At 43.2% G+C, this 21,840-nt stretch overlaps 1 protein-coding gene across 2 annotated transcripts in view; it reads left to right on the forward strand.

Moving 5' to 3' along the window:
• Positions 1–1,858: 1,858 nt before the first annotated feature.
• The window catches only part of HIF1A (hypoxia inducible factor 1 alpha subunit), a 34,401-nt gene continuing 14,419 nt past the window's right edge, over positions 1,859–21,840 (forward strand). For both annotated transcript variants that reach the window (XR_001873605.1, XM_017807587.1), the window contains exons 1-5: positions 1,859–1,995; positions 16,503–16,693; positions 17,445–17,590; positions 17,692–17,776; positions 20,930–21,042. Coding sequence is in view for 1 of the 2 variants with exons in the window: in XM_017807587.1 (XP_017663076.1) it covers positions 1,961–1,995; positions 16,503–16,693; positions 17,445–17,590; positions 17,692–17,776; positions 20,930–21,042 (570 nt within the window). In the remaining variant the exon portion in view is untranslated. The remainder of the gene's footprint in view (positions 1,996–16,502; positions 16,694–17,444; positions 17,591–17,691; positions 17,777–20,929; positions 21,043–21,840) is intronic.

A 21,840-nucleotide genomic window follows, 5' to 3' on the forward strand; every position in this document is an offset into this window, starting at 1 on the left:
TGCAGGTGTTTCTTACATCACCACACGTGCACACAGAAGCACAAGAATGTCACTTATGCCTGTCAAAGCTGCTTTTTTTTAAAGGTATCATTACCTCTGAGCTGCAAACTGAGTAGTCTCGTAAGGTTCAGCTCCAGATGATCACTTACAGTCCCTGCTGGAGGGAGCCTGCAAGATGTAAAGGAATTGCTGAGCTCCATGGGGTCACTCTACCTGGAACTGTACGTTTTCTGCCTCCCCACAGTGCTCAGATACATATGACCCTGAGCTAAGGGTACATAGGTTAGAATTTTAATTTTAATTGCATGGGCTCTGCCCCCAGTTTTCTTCTCCCTGCTCCCCCATGGCTATGGCCTGGTTCCCGATCCAAGGGGCCACTTGTGAGTGCCTGTGAGGTTGTGCCAGTACCAGGTGTCCCGTTAAGCCCCTGACCCCTGTACAGCCACTCCTGCCAAGCCTCCAGGGCCAGTCAAGGTTTGCAGGAGACCCCAGAGCCCTCGGCTGAGCAATTCCTGAGGATGCCTTTGCCATGGGGGAGCAGGGAGAGGAAAACTGGCGTTAGGGTTAGGTTTGGGCTGGCCTGGATGGGTAGCAGGGAAGGCAGCGGGGTCATGGTGTGAGGCGCAGCCCTGGTGGAGCCTCCTGGCTCTGCCATTGGGTGTTGCTTGGGGTTTGGGAAGTTGTAAAACTTGCTCGAAATGTGCTTAATTACCCCCGTGTTCTCCTTCTAGGCCGCCCAGCCATGGAGCTGTCTGTTCCCTTTAATTAATGTGAGGTTCTGAACTCTTTAACTGGAAATTGTCTAGAAAACATGTCTTGTGAGGAACGGCTGAGGGAGCTGGGTTTGTTTAGTCTCAAGGAAAGGAGGCTCAGGGGGGACCTCATTGCTCTCCACAACTACCTTAAAGGAAGCTGTAGTGAGGTGGAGGCCGGTCTCTTCTGCCATGCCTGCAGTGAGAGGACTAGAGGAAACAGCCTTAAACTGAGACAGGGGAGATTCAGATTAAATATTAGAAAAAAAAAATTCACTGTTCAGGTGGTCAGGCATTGGAATAGGTTGCCCAGGGAGGTGGCGGAGTCACCATCACTGGAGGTGTTTAAGGGGCATCTGGACCTGATGCTGGGTGATGTGGTTTATGGCTTACAGTGGCAGTGCTTGGTGGACAGATGGACTAGAGCTTAAGGGCCTGTTCCAAATTTTATGATGCTATGGCTCTGAATGTCCTGGGGGTTTTTTGTGCTACGAAACCTTCGGGAAAGGAAGTGTGGAGTCAATCACTGAACTAAGTTATGTGAGGCAAAAAAGCCAAAAGCAAAAAAGACACCATTCCCCCCCCCCAAAAAAAAACAACCAACAACAAAACAAAAGAAGGGGAATAAGCCTACGGGGGTGCGATCTGTTACAGATCTGCACCGGGTGGAACCGAGCCGGCCCCGGCTGGGACGAGCGCCCGCCGCCGGGCGCTCCGCGGGGGCTCCACTCCGGGAGCCGCCGGGAGGCCCCGGCAAGGGCCGAGGGCGGGCGGGAGGCCCCGGGAGCCGCCGGGAGGCCCCGGGAAGGGCGGGCAGGGTCCGGGGGCGGCCGTGGCGGCGGCAGCGGCGGCAGCGGCGGCGCCGCCCCGCACACAGCGCCGCACGTGAGGCGCCGTCCCCCGCCCAGCTGAGCGCTCAGCTGACCCCGCGCAGGGGCCGGGCCGCGCCGCCGCTCCTCACTGGCGCAGCGCGGGGCCCGCGCCGCCCCCGCCCCCGCCCACCGCCCGCCGCCGTCGCCGCCGCGCCCGCCGGCGCCCGCACCTCCCCGCAGCCTCTGCCCCGATGCTCTGAGCCCGCGCGGCCCCAGACCCGGCCCCTTCCCCGGCCGTGCCGCCATCTCCCCCGCGCCCCCGCGGCGGCCATCGGAGCCCGCGGCCGCCTCGCACCCACAGGGAAGCCGGCGGGAGGAGAAGCCGTCCCGGCCGCCATGGACAGCCCCGGCGGTGTCACCGACAAGAAGAGGTACCGGTGCCGCGCCGCCCGCTCGCCGCTGCCGGCGCCCGCCGTCCCCCGCTTTGTTACCGCCGCCCCCTCCCCGGCCCCTTCCCCGCTTGCCTCCCCGCCCTCCCCCGGCCCGCGGAGCGCTCCGCTCTTCCATTCCTCCTCCTCCTCCTCCTTTTCCTTCTCCTCCTCCTCCTCGCCGCCGTCCACGTCGCCATTTTGTCGGCGGGGGGAGCGGGCCGGGGCTCGGGGCCGGCGGCGGGGCCGGGGGGGCAGCGCCCGGTGTCGGCCGCGGGGCCGGGGAGCGACCCGGGGGCTGCCCCGCTCCTGGAAATGGGCGGGCAGGGATTGATTGTCCCGTGGTCCCGGCGCGCAGCGAGCCCGCGGTGGCTCTGGCTTTGTGCGGGAAAGGGCCGGTTCGCAATCTGGAGATATTAAGCTTAAAAAAAAAAAATTAAATCCCTCAAACCCGCGTGGGGATGGGGCCGGGGGGGGGGGTTGTTAAGGGGGGGATGGCGAGCGGACGGTGTGAGCTGAGGAGTATGAATAATTCACCGAGGATTGTTGGCGCAAATTGGGGGGTGGGGGGAATAAAAGCCTTAAAAGCCTTTGTTAGGCGGTGAAGTTTAAGGAGCCGGGGGGCTCGGGCGAGCAGGTCCGGGCGGTGATGCCGGTGTTGTGGGGGGGGTTTAATTGCCGTGATGGCCATCTGCGGAAAGGCTTGTTTATAATGGATATCGATACCTCTCCTTGTTTTTTTTATTATTCGGGATGGGTTTTGTCTGCTTTTATATCCGAGGGTCATCCGAGCAGGTTAAGCGCCGTAAGTGTTTCAGCGTGTAAGTTGTGCCGGGAAGGAGCCCGGCCGGCTTGTAAAATGGATGGTGAGCTTTGTGCTGAGCTGGGAGGGATCGGGAGCGCCCGGACAGCACCGGCTCCCAGCGCCTTTGGAGCAGTCACGGGGGTGCGAGGGGTCGGATGGGGGAGAAGCAGCTTTTAGTGAAATACGTAGAGGGGAGCACTTGAGGTGGCACTGGTTCCCTAACCTTTGGTTTCTCTCTGCTCGAAGCTGGTGGCTCTTGAGAAAATGTTGCAACCAAAATGATTTGCTCTGCTGCCGTAATTTAGTGGCAGGTCTAGAAAGGGGGGTTGAGACTCAAGTTGTTCTCTGATCCTTTTTCGTTTGGTTGGTTGGTTTACTGGGTTTTTTTTTTGTTTCCCTACTTTTTTTCCCTTTTGCCCTTGAGCATTTGTTATTTTTTACTTACCATTCTGCCCCGCTCGAGTACTTTTTTTTTTTTTTTTCTCAATTTCCTTATCCTGGATGTAATCTGCTTTCTTCAGAATGTAAGAATCAGTATGCAAAGCTTATCCTTCCTTCCTAAAGGCAGGGCTTAAGAGAGAGAATTTGTTGTTTTCTGTTTCCCGTAGACCGAGTTCAAAGTTGGGGATGTTTCTTATAAAGCAGCAAAGAATATTCAGATTAGTCCCGTTGTAGGGGTTTTAATGGAAAACATAAAGCTGTGTTTATGGTACGTTCATCCTGGGGGCTGTGGATGTGCAGTTGAGCTAAGATGGCTTAGAAAAAGGGAAGGATATGAACTCAGCAGAGAACTTATTGGAAATCTCAAACATTTATCAAGAAACTGGGTTGTTTTAGAAGGGCTTAGGTTTGATGGTGTCCATATTCAGAATACCTTGAAGAGAGAAGGCATTTGGGTCCTGTTATTTATCATCTTTGATGGTAAAACTTTGGCTGATTGTATATAAAGTACACCTCAATTTTGGCATTGGTTGAGATCCTTTTATTCCTTGCCTCTCCCTCTGCTTGTATTTGGATAGTGTTTATCTCTTGGTAGTTAAGGTGAAGCTTGTTGTTTATTTAATTTCATGCTGTGAGATGGCAGAAATTATGGAATTTGATCAAGTTTGTGTCTCAGCCTTACATACGTGAAATTTAGTCATTACAGTATCTGGAGGTGTGGATTTTTATACTGGTCTGTTGAATCCATTCTTTGATGTAGTTCCAGGCTTCTTATGTATTTACAGGGGTCAGGATTCCATAAGAAATCAAGTATGAGCATCATGATTAGATACTGAGCTATTTGGGTTTTAGCCATTCCTTAGTAGTTGTATCACTTTGATGTGCTCCTGGATTTTCCCCCAGGTGCTACAGGGAGCTCCTGTCAGTGCATGGACTGGGTGAACCAGTGTTGTTGGGAGCTTTGTTTATCGACTCCAGTTTGAGCCAAATTTAGGGCTTTTGCTGAGATGTATGAGATTTCCTCATTATTCCTTTAAAAAACTCCTGTGCAGATGGCTGATGCAATGAGAAGTTTTTTTCTCAGGTCTGTGGTGTGACACTTCACTATTAACAGAGGAATTCTTGGACCTTTTTAAGTAAATGAGCCATTTAGGGTTACTAGTTACTTTGGTAGTGGCTTGCAGCTGGTAGATAATCCAAGATTCATTTATTCTAGTGTGTTTTAAGTCCTTATAGCATAAAATAGTTATTTTTAATGGTACGTGCGCTAAATAAAACTGAGAAATGATTTCTGGAGTGCTCATTCTCAATCTTAAGATGGTATAGAACAGGATTGAGTGCCTTGCAGAAGAACTTAAGCTTTTCAATTTCTCAGAGTTGGGCCTTGAAACTTATTTTTTTGGTGGCTAAGGGGGATGTTCTGGAAGACTGTTTTTTTTCCTGATAGATCTTTGCTACCGAAGTCCAGCTCCAGAATCTGCTTGAGGAGCCTGTATCTTGTGCTGCTGGCTTTGAGGGGCAGTGGCTACTGCTGGTTTTTCTTAAACCTGTGTGAGGTCTTCAGGATTGTATGTGCCATTGCTTTTGTCTGGTAATTTCTTTCAGCGCTGGTGGAACTGAGCCACCATTACTGGAATCGAAAGTGAACACAAAACCCTTTTGTATATACTCTAACTGTGTCTCTCCGAGTTGTAAGAAGAGGAGAAATCTTTCAGTAAATCTGTGGAGTCTCCCCGCAGGTATGGGGGAGGCTGAGTGGTTTCTGGCTTTCAAAACAGTGGTTTTACTGCTTTCTGGGTTTTTCTGAATTGTTTGCCTTGCCATAGGGCTTACCTGACAGTAGTGCCTGTGTTGTCTGTTCTTTGCACTTCCTCAAACACGAAACAGTTCTGCAAATTGCTTCAATAAAAGTGCTCAGAAATGGCTTTCCATTGCCCACTAAAGGTGAAGGGGGACAGCACAGTGCTCTGCCCTTCCTCCTCAGCATCAAGGCACTGAAAATCAGGGAAGAGCAGCTGAGAAGGATTTCCCTGCTGCAGAAACTTTCCATAATTTTTCTCTGTTGGTGCTTTGGTTTCCTTCTATCAAGTGGAGGTCTGATAATTTGGCAGTATGCTGATGGAAGCAGCGGGAGGCTTTCTGGTTTTTGTTTACAGTCATGCTTGCTTTGCCCTTTAAAACACAGTGTCTCCAGGCTGCAGTCTGGGTCTCTTGGTTGGGATGCCTGAAATATCAACAGACAGTCCACACTTAGCCAAGAGGGCTGGTGCAGTTGGGATCAGACGGTCCAGGTTGTCAAGTGGTCTGTAGAAGGGCGATGGGATAGTAAGAGGTTTTTATTTCAAGTACTTTCAAGGTTTTTTAGCAACTCTGCCCTGCCATTTTCCTTTCTGTTGTCTCTGGAGGCACAGCCTGGACCATTTTTGGAAGGTGGGAGGGGGAACAAATGTAGCTGCAAACTGTTATCAGCTTAAATAGGGCAGTTAAGTCAACTATTGGTTTAAAGGTGGAGGTGTGAAGTGGATAATCCGTTTTATTCTCTCATTTAATTGCCAACCCCATCTTCTGGTTGGTTTCTCTCTTATCCGAAATGTCCATCAAGAGCTTACTTAGGTTAGGCTAAGATCCTACGTCCTTTGTAAGCCTTGAGGAGGTGAGAAACATAGTTATGTGCTGTCTTTCTACTGACACCAGAAGAGAGGCCAGAGAAGACCATCCTGCTGTCATGGGTAACACCTCAGTCAGCAGTGTAACACATGCATTTACTTACAGGTGCTTGTGCTTCCTCCTCTGCACACAGACCTTTGTTCCTCCCTATCCTTGAACTATAATGCCTGGAGTTTATAAGGCTGGTTCTAAGACTCTGATTGCTGATGGTGAAGTGGAAAAAAAAAAATTAGTCAATAAATATTAATAACACTGGCAAATGTCAGCAGCGTTGCAGTGTAAGCCCAAACTCTTCTGGGGTTCTTAAGATTGCACACATTCCCTTTGGTGTGCTTCCAGCCTGGAAGCCTCAAGGACTCTTGCTGAGCCTATGTAACACAGTGGATTGAATTCTTAAGTGTGTTCATGTTGTTCAATAGTAATAGTGCACCAATTTATGTCAGAGTGCTGGATTTCAAGTAGGCTTGCCTAAGATTTTTGATACTAAAGGGGACATTGAATGACAGAAGCTGCTGGGTTTTGAGTTTTTTGGTTTTGTTTTTTTTTTTTGGTGCTGCAGAAGAGAATTTGGCAGTATTAACTCTATTTATTCCTGAAGAGCTTGGTGGTATGATATGCCAACAGAATAATAGGGTGCATTGCTAAGTAAACCCAGGAGGGAAGTCCTGCATGGATCAGTGGTGGCATACAAGAGCATCAGGCTTTTCCTGATGATACTGCTCTTCCAAGGAGATGCAAATACCAATCTGATTACAAGATGTGTTCTTTAAAAAACAAACAGCTTCAAAACAAAAACAAATCTTGCCAGAGCCTTACAAGAAGGTACCTGTAAGGTAACCTGTACCTATTCCTAGCAAGCTGATGTCCAAAAGGAAGGAATGTTCCAGATTACAAGTCATCAGCTCTAACTGCTCCTTTTATCTTCACATACACAGTTACATGGGCAGGTGTTTACATGCCGCAGAAAAACCACCTAGGTAATGCATGGAAAGAACTTGGACCTTAATCATCTTTTCATGTTATAACAGACCTTTCTCTTTTGAATTCGAGAAAGTTTGAGCCTCTCTTGAGAAACCTCCTTTGTATTAGAGGAAAGCATGTGGGAAAATCAGAGTTTTCCATGGAGTACTGCTCTGAAATGGGAGGCACATGGGGGTTTTATGACATGGAGGATTACAAAAATGGCTCAGGAGAGAAGGTGAGCCTTTGTACTTTAGCTAATGACTGGAAATTCAGGGAAGATACGGGTTTCCAAATTACCATTGGATATGAAGGCTATTAGGTTTTCCTCTACTGAGATCTCTGCTATTTAGCTTAGAATAAAAGTCTCTATGAAAATTAAGTTCTGAAATTTTTTGGAACATGAAATCAAGTGAATGCATGTCAGCATATGTATTTTTTTAAGTACAGTTTATGTAGGTGATGAACACTTCGGGGCTCTTTGATGTGGAGCCACAGCCTCAGTTGAAGCTGTGCCTGTTCACAGCAGCCTGGGGGCTGGGTCTGAGATCTCAGAGTAAGTGCATTGATAAAGAAGAGCTTCACTGTGTGCATGATCTGTCGTTTCTTCCTGTTGAAGTCTGATAATACTGGGACTTGTGCAGAAATGTAGCTTTTTAAAAAAACCTTGAGATATTTTAGTACCAAGACATGCAAAATGGCTCCACTGGCACTGGAGAACTGGTGCTTCAAGATGATCCATCAGTCATTCCTTAAAGATATCCAATGCAAACTGTGTGTTAGGAGAGAAGCTGTGCAGCTTCTGTTTAATTTGGTGTGAATGAATGCTCCTTAAGTGTTTTGAGGAGAAATGTTACAAGAAGTCTTGTAACTCACTACATTAAAATAGAGCCTGAACTTCAAGCACAGAATTGAGGATACTGAATCAACAGCACTGATTATATTTACAGCAGTGGAAGGTTTTAGCAGGTAATTTATTTAATGCCTTTTTTGACTCGATTTGTAATAATCCTGGAAGTGTAACCTGAAAAAGATGACCCATTTTGTTTACTAGAATGAGTTCTTTCTGTGTCAGTTCTAAACCAAAACTAGAGTGATGCCACTTCATGGAAACTTGTGCATTTCAAGAAGCAAAAGAATTTGAGGCCAAGTCTCCTGTTTTTGCTCACAAAAGAGAATAGTAAATGGACTGTTATGTTAGAAAGGGAGTTACTAGAGGCTTACCTCCTTCCATTTGTTTCCTGCTCAGCTCCTTTGGAAGAACATATGCTCCAAGGAACAGAAGGCTTGAAGTAATCCACATCAAATATAAAAGCTGCAGCCTCTACCAGCTAAACTAAAGAAGGGAGTGGTTTAACTGGGGATGTGAATATTTGGTACTCAGTCCTTCAGAAAGGACTTTTTTCCTTGCACCCTATTGAATCTACTGGATGCTGAACTGACATTGCTGCAGGCTTTCTGTCCTAGCTATTGTTGTGTTTTTCTTGATTGCTTAGTGGGACTGTTTGTTCTTTATTCATACAGAAAAATAAAAGTTGATCTCTCTTATTTTTGCTCCTTTTTTTTTTGTTTTGTTTTCTTTTGTTCTTAAAACCTTTGATCACAAAATACCCTGTTAACTGAAAGCACTTGAGGAACTTGAGTGAAGGGATGAGAACTTGGATGGCAGCTGTAAGGGAAAATGTCCAACCTCCCGTCTAGAAAACCAAATGCAGCGAATAAAATATGTTTTAAAGCCATGATTTAGACTAAAACTAGTTACTTTATCAAGAGTCTGCATCTGTCTGAAGACAGACCAGTTTGTAGCTGAAACACTGTTAACTGAGAGCCTGACAGATATCTTGGGGATATGTTTTGCATCACTTTTTGTGAGCTCGGTAGCGGCAAAAGCAGGAGGGCTGAAGGGAGGAGAGCACTTAAGCGTCTGTCAAACGCCTGCTCAGATATCTCTTTTGAATAGCTCTGGTTTTTCTGTAATAATAAACACAATTTAACTACCATGTATCTTTGATCTCGAAGGACAAAGCACAACTAATTAGGTAAGAAAAAAATGATATATTCAAGGAAAAAGCCAAATAACCTAGCTAGAAAAAAAAAAAAGGAATTTGCTTACAAACCACCACTTATGCCACGTGGTTATTTTAAAACAGTAAATTACCATGCAAAGGTAAACTTATCAGTGGGTTACACTGTGTATTAAGACACAGCAGAATCACTTCACCACAATGTGCAATAGAAATTATGATCTTGGAAGCTTCTACCTACTTGCTCACACTTTATAAATGGGGAGCTGTTTGGAGTTTCAGGTCAATTCAAGGCCAAATCCACATGATGGATAATCTTGTCAGTGTGGTCCTGTGCTGACTTCAGGACTTTCAGGCTCTGCTGCTGCCTCTTAGGCCATAATTTACCTGTCTTTAAAAGGGGTGTTTATATGGACTTCATGGCCTTGGTAGTAACACTTTACTGGGGCAGTTGATGTGTAGCCCAGTGGACTCTGCTCTTGCTGCCTCTCCCCACTATCATTTTGCAGACGGCAGTGGGTTTTGGAGTGTTTGTGCTGTTGTAGCTGATTCAGGCTGAACTGCCTGCTTGCTCTCCTGATTTGTTAGGGTTTTATTAGTTAGAGTTTTTTTGGTGGTAGTCAAGCTGTGGTAAATGGCTGTAACTACCCTCATGTAAAGAAAATGGTTTAAATTGCAGTTAGAAGGTAATATACATATGAATGAATTTTAATAGTTTACATACAGAGGTGTTGTCTCTGCTTGGATACTGTGTTAGTTCCTGCAGTTAAATTTCTTTTAAATCATTCTTACTGTATGTAAGGAATTTCTGAGTTCTTTTCCTGAGCTGGATTAGTGGACTGTGATGTTCATTGATTCATGAAGAGCAAGACTTTCTTCTGTGCAATCACATGCTTGTGATTACACATGACATTTGGGTGTGGGCTTTATTTTCTTTTGTGTCAGTTTTTTGTTTGTTTGTTTGGGGTTTTTTTGTTTTGTTTCTTTTGTTTGGTATTTTTCTCACAAGAAGTATCTACACAGCCAGTAAAATAAGAAGAATTGGTAAATAAAATTGATCATAATGGTGAAAGCAATAGTACTTAAAAAAGGAAATCGTGTCAAAGCAAGACTCTGGGCAATGTTTGTGTAGGTCCATCTCAAAACTCTATGGTGTTAATGCTCCAGTTCTGTCACCCTTCATTGAAGTTGATCAGCTTCAATTAAAAAGTATTTTTAAGGGGATAAGAGGACTAACTGGCATGTTCTTCATCTATGCCAGGTGGAAGATGAGGGACTTTTGGGTGGGTTCTCTTGGTGTTTTTTTTCCTTTGGAAGAATACTTGCAGCATTAGCTCCCCATATATCCAAATAATTGTATTTGAATAGTATTCTCTTTCATTATAAACTCATTTTTCGTATGAAGTTGTCTATAGGGCAGTTCCACTGTTTTAGTTTCTCTGTGCTAAGCACAGGGCTTTGCCTGGGATTTCTTTCCATGGTGGAATAGTTTAGTCCAGCTCTGGACAAAACGAAGTTCTAAAACAGCGAAGAAAAATGAGTGGCTGCATATTCAGCACAGTTGAGAGAGTGGAGCTCTCTTGTAACACACTCTGGCTGTAGGTGAGAGTGGTCATCATGGGCATGCCCAATCCACATGAACACAGCTGGTTGCTCTGGGTGTTCTGCTGGGGTACAGCTGCAGACTGGGAGCTGCACCTCTGCCCTGTACAGCTGTGCTGGCAGAAATACCTGGATTAAGCTGGGCCTGAAAAGAGGACCGAGTTTTATACCAAATGCAGGAACAAGTTCAACCTTAAAAGCGAAATACAAGACCCATTCCAGGTCTTTGGAACTTTTTAAAGTTCCAATACCATCTCGATGTCATAAACTGTTAATACATTATTGTATTGTAATAGCTGCATCTCTTTTTGTGTAATGAATTAAAAATGAAGCTATGATGTAGTGGATGTGGTCTCTGTGACTCCCATTTCTAAGCCAGGTATTTCCCATTCTAGTTTTACAATCTGAGGAGAGGTTGTACCCAACAGTGAATGATTCTGTGAATCTTGTACTGGCAAATGATGGGAATTAATGGTATAACTGAAAGCTAGTTAAAGCTCAATAAGGAGATGTTAACATTTTTGAGGCACGTTATTCATTTGGTTTACATTGTTTCCACATGGTATATTTCTGTGAAACTTGAGGAACAGATAATACAATGAATACAAAGAAACTTGATACTAGAAAACAGTTCTAAATAGAACAATTTGAATTGGTATCAGATGTTTATAATCTTTTAAAATGTTCTCAAAACCTGGATCGGGAAAGGTGTGCCTGGATTAATTAATACGTTCACAATAGTTATTTTACAGGGGAATTGAAGACCTATAGGGCAAAATCTACCCAGTTAGAGAAAGTTAGAACAGGAGAAAAGCTAGAAAATATATAACAGTAGTAAAGCAACATACAGGAAACTCATTGATTTTTGTGTTAATCTAATATTGTGTACACAATGTAAAAATTTCCTTAACACTGAGTGGTGATAAAAAAAGGTAGAAGTAAACAAAGTGGTCTGTTATCTAGTTATTTTTAATTGAAGTTTATCAGTTCCTGGTGATATTTTCCAGTTTGTTTGTTGTTTTTTTTTTTTTAAAACCTATTTGCCAGTGGTAAATAAGCAGAAATTAATCAGTATATACATGGCCATTGATTCGTTTTACACTCAGGGAAATGGAAACTGGGGGCTGTATTCAGACACTTGGGGACTCACTTGTAGGAATATGCCATGGTGGGCAGAGGGGTCTTTGGGATGGTATGGAAAAGTATGTATTATCTGGGAGATGCTCTGGCCCAAATGGTTCCTATGACCATAATGACAGGAGTTGCACAGTCAAGTAGAAAGGCCACATTAACATCTGTTACTGGTGTGCATGGGATTGCTGCTGGTGTGCTTTGCTCTGAAGGATGTTTGGGTAATTCTTGCTGTAAGACTTTGTTTCTATTCACCATAGTGAAGGTCTGGGTTATATCCTTCAGCTTGAGCTCTTGGTTCAGCAGCAGTGAATCCTGGTCATGAAATACCCTTTTGCTCTGAGTCTCTAACTCAAATAACTTCTGGAACTCAGATTTTATTCAGCTATTGCATGTAAACTTCTCTTATATATGGAAAGTGCCTGGTACTGAGTTTAAAGGGGTCAGTGAAACACTGCTTTCTGTGAGTTATAGGGATAATGTGCTTAGGATTGCTCTCTGCTTCTGTATTCTGGTGGCAGAAATACAAAATGGAAATGGATGTCTGGCACTGGAATTGTGCAGGACAAATCATACCTGCAAATTTGTGCAATTTCCTGTCCAGCACTGGCGCTTCTGATATTTTCACTGCATGTACAGTCACTCTTCAGCTGAGATTTTCTTCAGGTGTTTTCGTTCTGTGCAAGACTGACACCAGAAGGTTCTAATACAGTTCTCAAGCTTGGGGGTTGTTTTAAGTGGACTTGGTTCCATTTCTACAGAATGGTATTTCTGTTGTGAAGATCATGAATTGTACACAGGGGCAGTTCTGAAAAAACCTGATAAGAGAAGTGATAGGATTTATTTAAACTGATTTTGTGGCAGCTCACATCTTGCTGTGTAAAGTCCTCTCCCTTGAGCTTCCTTTTTCTCCCCTAGTTGAGAAAGTGCTCACTTTGGCAATACATTTTCTTTACAGGAATTCAGCATCATTTAATTGGCTACACAGAAATTTTTGGGCAGCTACATATGCTGAAGTGTGTTTTTTCATTTACTTTATGCAACTGTAAGTAACAAAGCTCAGAGTAGTTGCAACAGTAAAGGATTTTTTTTTCCTTTTTTTTTTTTTAATTTGGTGGCATTCAGTGTTGAGGCAACAATGACTTCATTTGGTAATTAAACCTCATTTGTGAAAGACCTTTTCCCTATTAATTTGATCCATTAAAGAAATGCTCTTTGAAGCTGGTAGTTAATCTTCCTATTTAAATGGCTGGGTTTTACTCAGATTGGTTACAGCTTTGGTTTAAATAGCAGCTAAAAATAGGAAACTGTTGTGCTGTACAGTTTAAACATCTATCTATAGTAGTAGCCTTTCTAGAAAGGAAACACGTAGTAAAAGGGAGAGGAGACGCTGCCGCTCGGACAGCGCTGGTTGGGACCAGCATCGTCCTTTTCCTTGGATTTTGCCCTTCTCACAGTCAGGCAGCTCTCCAGCCGGTGGCACTTGAGGATCTTACTCCAGGATTAATTTTTAACAGAAGCACTATGAGCTTGATTTAACCCGCGTTTTGGTCGGTAATTAGTGATTCCGCTGTTGTGAGAAGCTTTAACTCTTCCTGTTGAAGGCTGCTGTTAACTGTGCTAAAACCTTGCAAAAATGTAGAAACTACCCAAAATACTTTCAAGAACATCAGGCTGTCAGAAAGAAAATACAAGGGCTGAAAGCTCAGCTTGTGAGGTTACCATCTATTTTCATCTCTTGCGTTGTCCTTCTCTACGTGCCTTGTGTGATTCACACAAGCCTGACAAACCTGTGGCCTTGGAGTGCACTCACTGCCAAAGCAAGGAGGGGGGTTTAGCTTAAAAGTGTCTGCAGCTGAAAAGGAAGTCATGACAAAACTGCAGGCATCTGAGTGAAGAGAAACCAGTTACTTCAGTAATTCTCCCTTGAGTTTCTGTTGTAGGATGAACTTTCTGCAGGTGATGGGATCTCGAATGAGTGGCTAACAAAGAAATATCAGAGGTATAAAGGTGAATCTGTCTAAGGCAGCAGAATTGCTTGGGCTACTGTCATGGTTTCAGCTGGGATAGAGTTAATTTTCTTCCTAGTAGCTGGTGCAGTGCTGTGTATGAGCACTGGATGAGAATAATGTTGATAACACACCGATGTTCTAGTTGTTGCTGAGCAGTGCTTACTCTGAGTCAAGCAAGGACTTTCCAGTTTCCCATGCTCTGCCAGTGAGGAGAGATGCACAAGGAGCCAGGAGGAGACACAGCCAGGACAGTTGACCTGAGCTGACCAAAGAGATATTCCAAACCACAGAATGTCATGCCCAGTGTATAAACTGGGAGAGTTGGCCGGGAGGCGCCAGCCTCTGCTTTGGGATGGGCTGGACATCGCTCAGTGGGTGGTGAGCAATTGCACTGTGCACCACTTGTCTGTCTTGGGTTTTGTTCCTCTCTCTCTTTTTGTTGTCTCCCTTATCATTACAATTATTATTTTATTAAAATTATTAAACTGTTCTTATGTCAGTCCATGGGTTTTACCTTTTTCCAGTCCTCCTCCCCCTCCCACCAGGGCAGGACAGGTAGTGAGCAGACAGCTTTGTGGTACTTAGTTGTGGGCTGGGGTTCAACCACGACAGTTAACTTGAAATACCTTTGACAAAATTGAGTTTACAGTGAAATCTGTGGTCCAAGAAAGAGGAAAAAGAGAATTCAGATGTTTTTTCACCTCCACCCTTAGTCTTCCATCATGAGAAAAGGTACTTGAGGCCTGGCTTCAGTAAGAAATGTTTAATCAGTGAGGTTAAATAGCTAAAATATTTTTTCAGTATTGTTAAAGGTCAGACTTTTCGTAATGGCTCTTTCTGGATATACCTGTATGTCAGGAGCCTCAAGCTTCTCAGACCAAGATATCCATGACTAGAGCAGGAACATCTGTTGTCACAAGGAAATTGAATGTGAAGAAATCTGCAAGATGGGGAAATACAGTCAGATATTTTAAGCTACCCTTCTGAAGGACTTGAGCTTATATACACAGCAACCAACAGAACTATTGTATGTCCAGAGTTTTTTCCAGCTATAATTCCCATAAGTTAGTTTTCCAAAGATCTTTGTTATTATTATGTTTAATAATATTTCTTATTACACAAAAATAGTATTTCTGTAATCTAATGGCCTGATTTTGCCACTAAAGGAGAAAACATCCTGTTCTTTGCTGTTATAAAACTTATGACTATGAAAATCAAGCCGCTAGTGCTTCCTTCTGCTGGCAGGGGCAGGAGGCAGAAGGAGAGGACAGTGGGATTGGGAATGGGTGGGGATGCCGTACAGTTTTATGAAGCTGGAAAAAATTAAGGTAATTGTAGAAGAGATTCTTATGGTTTACTCTGTCTTTATCATGGATTATTAAGCTTCTTTCATGTTTCAATTAAAACGATTCTTTTGTGTTCTGTGCTTCCAACGTCTGTTTTAACAGTATTGTCGCTTCCGTGTTTCTGCACAAACTAAGAAAGTTTTTGGCTGTTGTGGGTAGGACATCGGGTAAAGGTCTGAAAACGTGTTCTTTTGGGTATGTATTTGACTACTTACATTGAAGAGGGGAGATTTATATTAGATATTAGGAAGAAAATCTTGACTGTGAGGGTGGTGAGGCCCTCGCACAGGGTGCCCAGGGGAGCTGTGGCTGCCCCGTCCCTGGAAGTGTTCACGGCCAGGTTGGGTAACACTTGGAGTGTCCTGGTCTAATGGAAGGTGTTCCTGCCCATGGCAGGGGATTGGAACAAGATGATTTTTAAGGTCACTTCCATCTCAGACCACTCTGTGATACTATGCCTGGTTCATTATGTCCCAGGCGATATTAGCCCATGAATCGCCTTGCTCTATAATTTGTGTGCTCTCACAACATATGTGCTAACTAAAAAGTGCTTTAGCACAGATCTGCAGACCTAGCTGTGTGAATTTGGCAGTGATAGTACATGGCTTTCAAGTCTATTGAAATTTGAAAAAGTAATTTGTAAACTGCAGTTGTCTTTTGAATCAGGTGTGTGCAAAATGGAGATAGGGTGCATTCAGAAGACATAAATGTATAAAAAGAAAAATGAACAAGAAAAACTTGGAGCTCCAATCTCAAAATGTTTAGTTCAAAACTCATGTGACAGACGCGTGAGGGAGATGTGGGTGCTGGGAAAAGGGGGAATTATCCATGTTACCGATGGACAGTCTGAGTTTTTTCGGTGCTTGCTCTCAGTGAGCTCTTCTTTACCTCATGTGTTGTGGGGGAGGCAAGTCTACAGAGGCCATGGAAAGAGAATGAGGCATTTTCTGAGTTTTCCAGTATAGGGGAGACTATGAAAGGGGCTGGAGAAAGAGTGAATCCTAGAATCATCATAGAATCATAGAATAGTTTAGGTTGGGAAAGAGCTGGGGAAGGTACTTTCTGGATCGCTTGAAAAGCAGGATATCTCATACTAAATCAGTATCCCTGTTCATCTGACTTGTGAGGTGGGCTTTGTAAGGACGGTAAAAAAAGCATGAACTTGGAGAGTGTACATGAGCTGGAAATAACCTACTCTGTAGTATGTTGAATGGACCTGAGGGGCTGGGAAACAGGATTTGAAGGCTGGAGAGGCAACAGTCAAGGTCTGAGATAAGCAGGAACAGTTCTGAGTACGCACATGTCTGTTTGAAGAACTGATCCTGCTGGAAGACTCTGTAGGTTTGAATTCAGTCCTGGCAGAGCCCAGCCGTGGCAGAACTTGATACAATTGCCCTTTTAAACTGAGGTTTTAAATTATTCAACTTCGATAACTGCTTAATTGGACAGCTTAGTTTCAAATTTAACTCCCACAGAGAACTCTTGCTTCCTATGCTAACCCCAGGTTTGTTTGTTTGTTTAGGATTAGCTCTGAACGCAGAAAAGAGAAGTCAAGGGATGCGGCCCGGTGCCGAAGGAGCAAGGAGTCCGAAGTGTTCTATGAACTCGCCCACCAGCTGCCTCTGCCCCACACCGTGAGCGCACACCTGGACAAGGCGTCCATCATGAGGCTGACCATCAGCTACCTGCGCATGAGGAAGCTGCTGGATGCTGGTAAGGGAATGGTGGGGCAGAATCCCATCCTGTTCTAGTGATCCCGGTTGGCTCATCACAGCTGTAGTGCCGTTTTCAGTCACATTTGGCGCTTCTCCCAAAGTTAATTTCCTTCCTGCACTTGTTTGTTCCAGCTGTGCTTTACTCAGCTGTAGGCAGTTGGTGCAAGGCTGGCTGAGCTGACTGTGGATGTATCCCCTTAATATGAACTGCAAGAAATATTTTTGTAATTTGTGCCCCACTGAAGGTGGAGTTAGCTGAGGATGTGTTGTCTCTGCAGTGACACCTGCCCATGCAACTACAGGAGTATCTGAGTTAGGTTATGAACCAGTGCTGTGAGTGCTGTACTGGTTATTTGCACATCTACCTTTAAAGTACAGAGGAGTAAGTTCAGTAGCCAGACTCTGAAATCTCTCCCAGCAAGCCCATGAGTGAAGTTTGTAGTGCCTTTTTGAGATAATGCCTTTTTGACATAAATGGTAATATTTTTGCCATGTAGACTTTCTCCTTAAGGTGGAAGGTTTATTGCTTGATGCATAAAAGCACAGAGGGTTAACTTCACTCTGGTTTTCTGTGATTTGTGATACCATTACTGGAGCTTGAAGAACTGATCACTTATCTAAATGAATTATACTGGGTTTGAATGGTCCTGCAAGATTGGCTTCTTGCAGAGTGGTGCCAGATGTAATTTCTGATGGTAAGTGAAGAATGGGTGGTGTTTACTTAAACAGAAATGTGTGACTGCTTGCAGGTGAGCTGGAGACAGAAGCCAAAATGGAGAAGGAACTGAACTGTTTCTACTTGAAGGCTCTTGATGGATTTGTCATGGTTCTGTCCGAAGATGGGGACATGATTTACATGTCTGAAAATGTGAACAAGTGCATGGGACTCACTCAGGTGAAATACTGACATTTCCTAAGACTGTTTCAAATCTGTAAAAGCTGTTCCATTTTTGTATATGTGAAGTTAAACACCCATATACCTCCTATTTCTTGCAGTTTGAGTTGACGGGGCACAGTGTATTTGATTTCACTCATCCATGTGACCATGAAGAGCTGAGAGAAATGCTTACACACAGAAATGGTGAGAAAAAAGAAAAAAATCAATTTAATTTACTTATGGTTAGTTCCTGTTGGCTTTAATACAGTTGGATATCTGCCAGAAAATGGTTTTGAGTGAACAAACTACTGTGCTTTCTGCTTAAATCTCAAAGTAAACCTTGTTGAGAGATACTAATAACAGAAATGACCAAAATGTTTTGGCAATATCCTAATTATAGGAAAAATGAGACTTCATTATTACTCTTTAATCTAACAAAATTAATGACTGAAATGGAGTTCTTGAGGGTTGAAAGAATTCAAGTGCCTACAGGAATAAAATTAAGGGTAGGTTGAATGAGAATGATTTTAAGCAATTACTGCAGAAGGACATGGAGAGGTTCAGTTGGTGCATTTGTCTTGGTCTGGGCTTGCCTTTACAGGACAACTGAAAAGCAAATGCTTTCTTCCAGAAAAGTGTGGTGGTATACTTAAGACACAAGAAAAGATACTGTATTTGAATTTTAGGACACCAAAAAACAAACTGGGGAAGACTTGAACAACCCCAAAAAGAGCTTTGGGATTGATGCTTCTGTGCACCCTTTAGTTGGTGCATGAAATTGGTATCTTTTCACAGACTTCTGACTCTCCTTTTCTCTGTCTGAAGGAGCAGAACACCGTGTTCACATGTTCTGTATGCTTTTGGATTTAACAATTGCCCATGAATTACTGCTTTTATGTCTTCTAAAGATCTGATAATGACTATAAAGACTTGGCAGCCCATCTGCCTCCAAACAATTCTGCTTTACTCAGTAGTTAGAAGTCTAAAATCCAACCTCTATAATTTCTGTTTCATCAAACAGGGGTTATATGGACTCTGAATCCAGATAGTGATGACTTACTAAACCTGACCTCTGCTTTCAGGTAGCACTGTAAATCAGAAGTCTTATGTTGTCATCCTACTAATTGAGTGGAAGAGACCTGATAAGATAACATAGCACTAAGGGCCCTGACTTCGGTTTTGTAAGCATTTTGTAAACTTGTCTGCCTTTAGTACTGAAATATATTTCTAAGGCTAGATTAGATTCCCCCCAGCCCCCACTTTTGGAATACAGTAATGCAGTCTTAGGGCTGGGGAAACAACTTCCCTAAAGCAGTTTAAAAAAACTGGTTTTGTTGCAAAAGCTTATTCTTAAAAAATGTCATCTCGCTGAGTTTCATACAAACCCAGCTCTAGCATGTCTAAATTGGCCAGACTGGAATAAGATGTCTGGAAAGCATTATTACAAAAGCTGTTTTGCAAATGAAGTTGGCAGACAAAAGTCTGAATTACAGTAATAGTAGTACATTTTTATATTTATTAGTATTCCCAGGTTGCATTCTACTGCAGCTCTTACATCAGTGGAATTATTTTGGTTTTGAATTGGGTATTAAATATTCCCCTTTGGGATTGTATGAGTGTAAGTGAATATGAATGTGATTGGCAGAAACAGAACTGCGTTCTCGTTTTATGAAGCTGCTTTTTAAACTTTCAAAGCTGGTGATCTTTAAAACTAATCCCCAGTGCTGAATCAGACTTGAGAAAGTTGCTCCATCTTTTACAGTTGCTTTGTAAAGCAGAGCCTTAAGCATCAGGGCTTGGTAACAATAATGTTGTGTGACCTTCAACTATCGATTTCTAGATTGGTTTAACTCTTTTAAAACATATTGAATTAAAGAAGTTTTAGTTGCTTCTGTGAACTCTGCTTTAGTTCCCCTGCCCCGTTATTGAGGATATTTTGATGTGGCCTAAAATGGGCTTGACCCCGTTAGTCTTTGCCTCCACTAGAAGCCATAGACAATGTAGGTATTGGGGTTTTAATGTTTTTCTAATGAATTTTGTCATACTAGTAGCTGCAGTGCAAGCCACCCTGAAGAATTTCATAGCTACTATTATCTGTGGAGGATGAGAGCAAATTACCATATAAACTTGTACCAGAAGCAAGGTCATAAGTTGTAAACTTTCCCCTCTGCCACAATTCGGTCCTTGCTCCTTGGCAAGCCTCAGCAAACTGGCTCTCCCACTGCTCCTTCTCCTGGGTGCTTTATTTCCTTCTCCCACCCATTGTGAGCTGCTTGCAGCTCTGCTGATACCATCAGTTACATTTTCTTTGCCCACAACAGCGTAACTAGTAATTGACTCTGAAAGGATCTCCCCTGTAAAAGCAAAATCTTAACTTAAAGCCTGCTGGTAGCAAGTAAAGCTAAAAAGTTACTGCTGCTAACCTTGATTTGTATTAGGGTTTCTCGATTTTTTTTTTTTCTGCCCAAGAATGATAATAATGTGTTTAAAAACTTGGTCCCTGTTTACTCCAAGAGTGTAAATTGCTGTGGAAGTATTTGGATGCATGTAAACAGCAGAATTGTTAATTCTGAATTGAAAAATTTAAAGCTACTGCAGTCCTGGAGAGCTACAGGCCCAAAGGTATTTGGTTTGAACCTGATGCATTTCCATGGACACCAACTCAACAGGGCTTCTCATTCTGCATGTGCTTTTCTTGTCCACTGCCACAACATTAAAAAATATTAAATTTTCAGTCAGTCTTTTCCCCCCCATCCCTTTTTCCTGAAATCTGTGAGTGTGGAGTTGGCTACAAAAACAATACTGATCTTAAAACATTGAAACTGGGCTGCAAAAGCCTCTCCTATGAGGACATGCTGAGAGGGGCTCCAAGAGAGCTGGAGAAAGACTTTGAACAAGGTCACGGAGTGACAGGACAAGGAGGAATGGCTTCTAACTGACAAAGGGCAGGGTTAGACTGGATATTAGGAAGAAATTCTTCCATATGAGGGTGGTGAGGTCCTGGCACAGGTTGCCCAGAGAAGCTGTAGCTGCCCCATCCCTGGAAGTGTTCAAGGCCAGGTTGGATGGGGCTTGGAGCAACCTGGTCTAGTGGCATGAATGTTGAAACTAGATGATCTTTGATCTCTTCCAACCCAAACCAATCTCTAATTCTATGAAACTTCAGGTTTTTGTCTCCACGATAGTAAAACTTGTTCTGAAAAGTATTATTATCAAAAATGCTGTTAGGCTTATCAATCTTTTTAGTTTATTTTTTGAGTCCTCTCCTAGACTGAGAGATCTCTGACATGCTGGGGGATTTTTTGCACCATGACGATCCAAGAGCTTAAGAACTGGTTTGCTGTCTGCTTTTGCCAGGTCCTGTGAAAAAGGGCAAAGAGCAAAACACGGAGCGCAGCTTTTTTCTCAGAATGAAGTGTACACTGACTAGCAGGGGAAGAACAGTGAATATAAAGTCTGCTACCTGGAAGGTAACTAACCAACGGAGTATTTACATAATTTGGCAGCTTCCTCTTCAGATGTCATAACGCTGTATTTCAACATTTTTACTTCATGTAACGAGCTTGAGTTTCACTAAGTTCTTTATAATTTAATGACTGTGCTTCAATATGCTGAATTTTAATGCTGAATACATCACAGAGGTAACTGAAACAATGTTTTAAAATTAGTTTTTCAAGACTCTTCTAATGAATTTTCCATTTTAAGTTAGAGGTAATTTACTTACAAACAATTGTAATTACTAAATATGTTTGCATAAAGCCTTCTCTGGGAAAAAAAATACTTGACACCACTTATGCTGATCCCTGATTTCTTTTGATTTGACACTGAAAATGTGACAGTTGAGGTCTCTCTGAAGGACTTCAATGCCATTCTTTTCAAGCTGCTGGCTCTCCCTTTTGTAACAGTTGGAACAAAAAGAGGCCAGCCTGATAACTTTCTGCAGTGAATGCATTTTCTCCTCTGCACAAAAAGTAACCTTTTACTGTATCGAGTGGATTATGGCTCACAGTTCTCTTTTATAACTTGAATTTCATTACTCTGGATCAAACAACTTCTTTGCTGCTGTCTGTGAACAATTTCTGTTTCAGAATGGTTAAAAGAAAACCCCACAAAATGCAAAACTTCTTGTCTTTTGAAGGAAATATTGGATCCCTAACATCACTTCTGCAGAAGATCTAAAATGGAGGTTGCTGCTGTTACCGTAACATTCAAATTTAAACAGCAAGATACTTTTTGCTGAGGCAGTTGCTTATCAGTGTCATTACTGT

The sequence above is a fragment of the Lepidothrix coronata genome, unplaced genomic scaffold (assembly GCF_001604755.1).
Source record: "Lepidothrix coronata isolate B3197 unplaced genomic scaffold, Lepidothrix_coronata-1.0 Scaffold19, whole genome shotgun sequence".
NCBI lineage: Eukaryota > Metazoa > Chordata > Aves > Passeriformes > Pipridae > Lepidothrix > Lepidothrix coronata.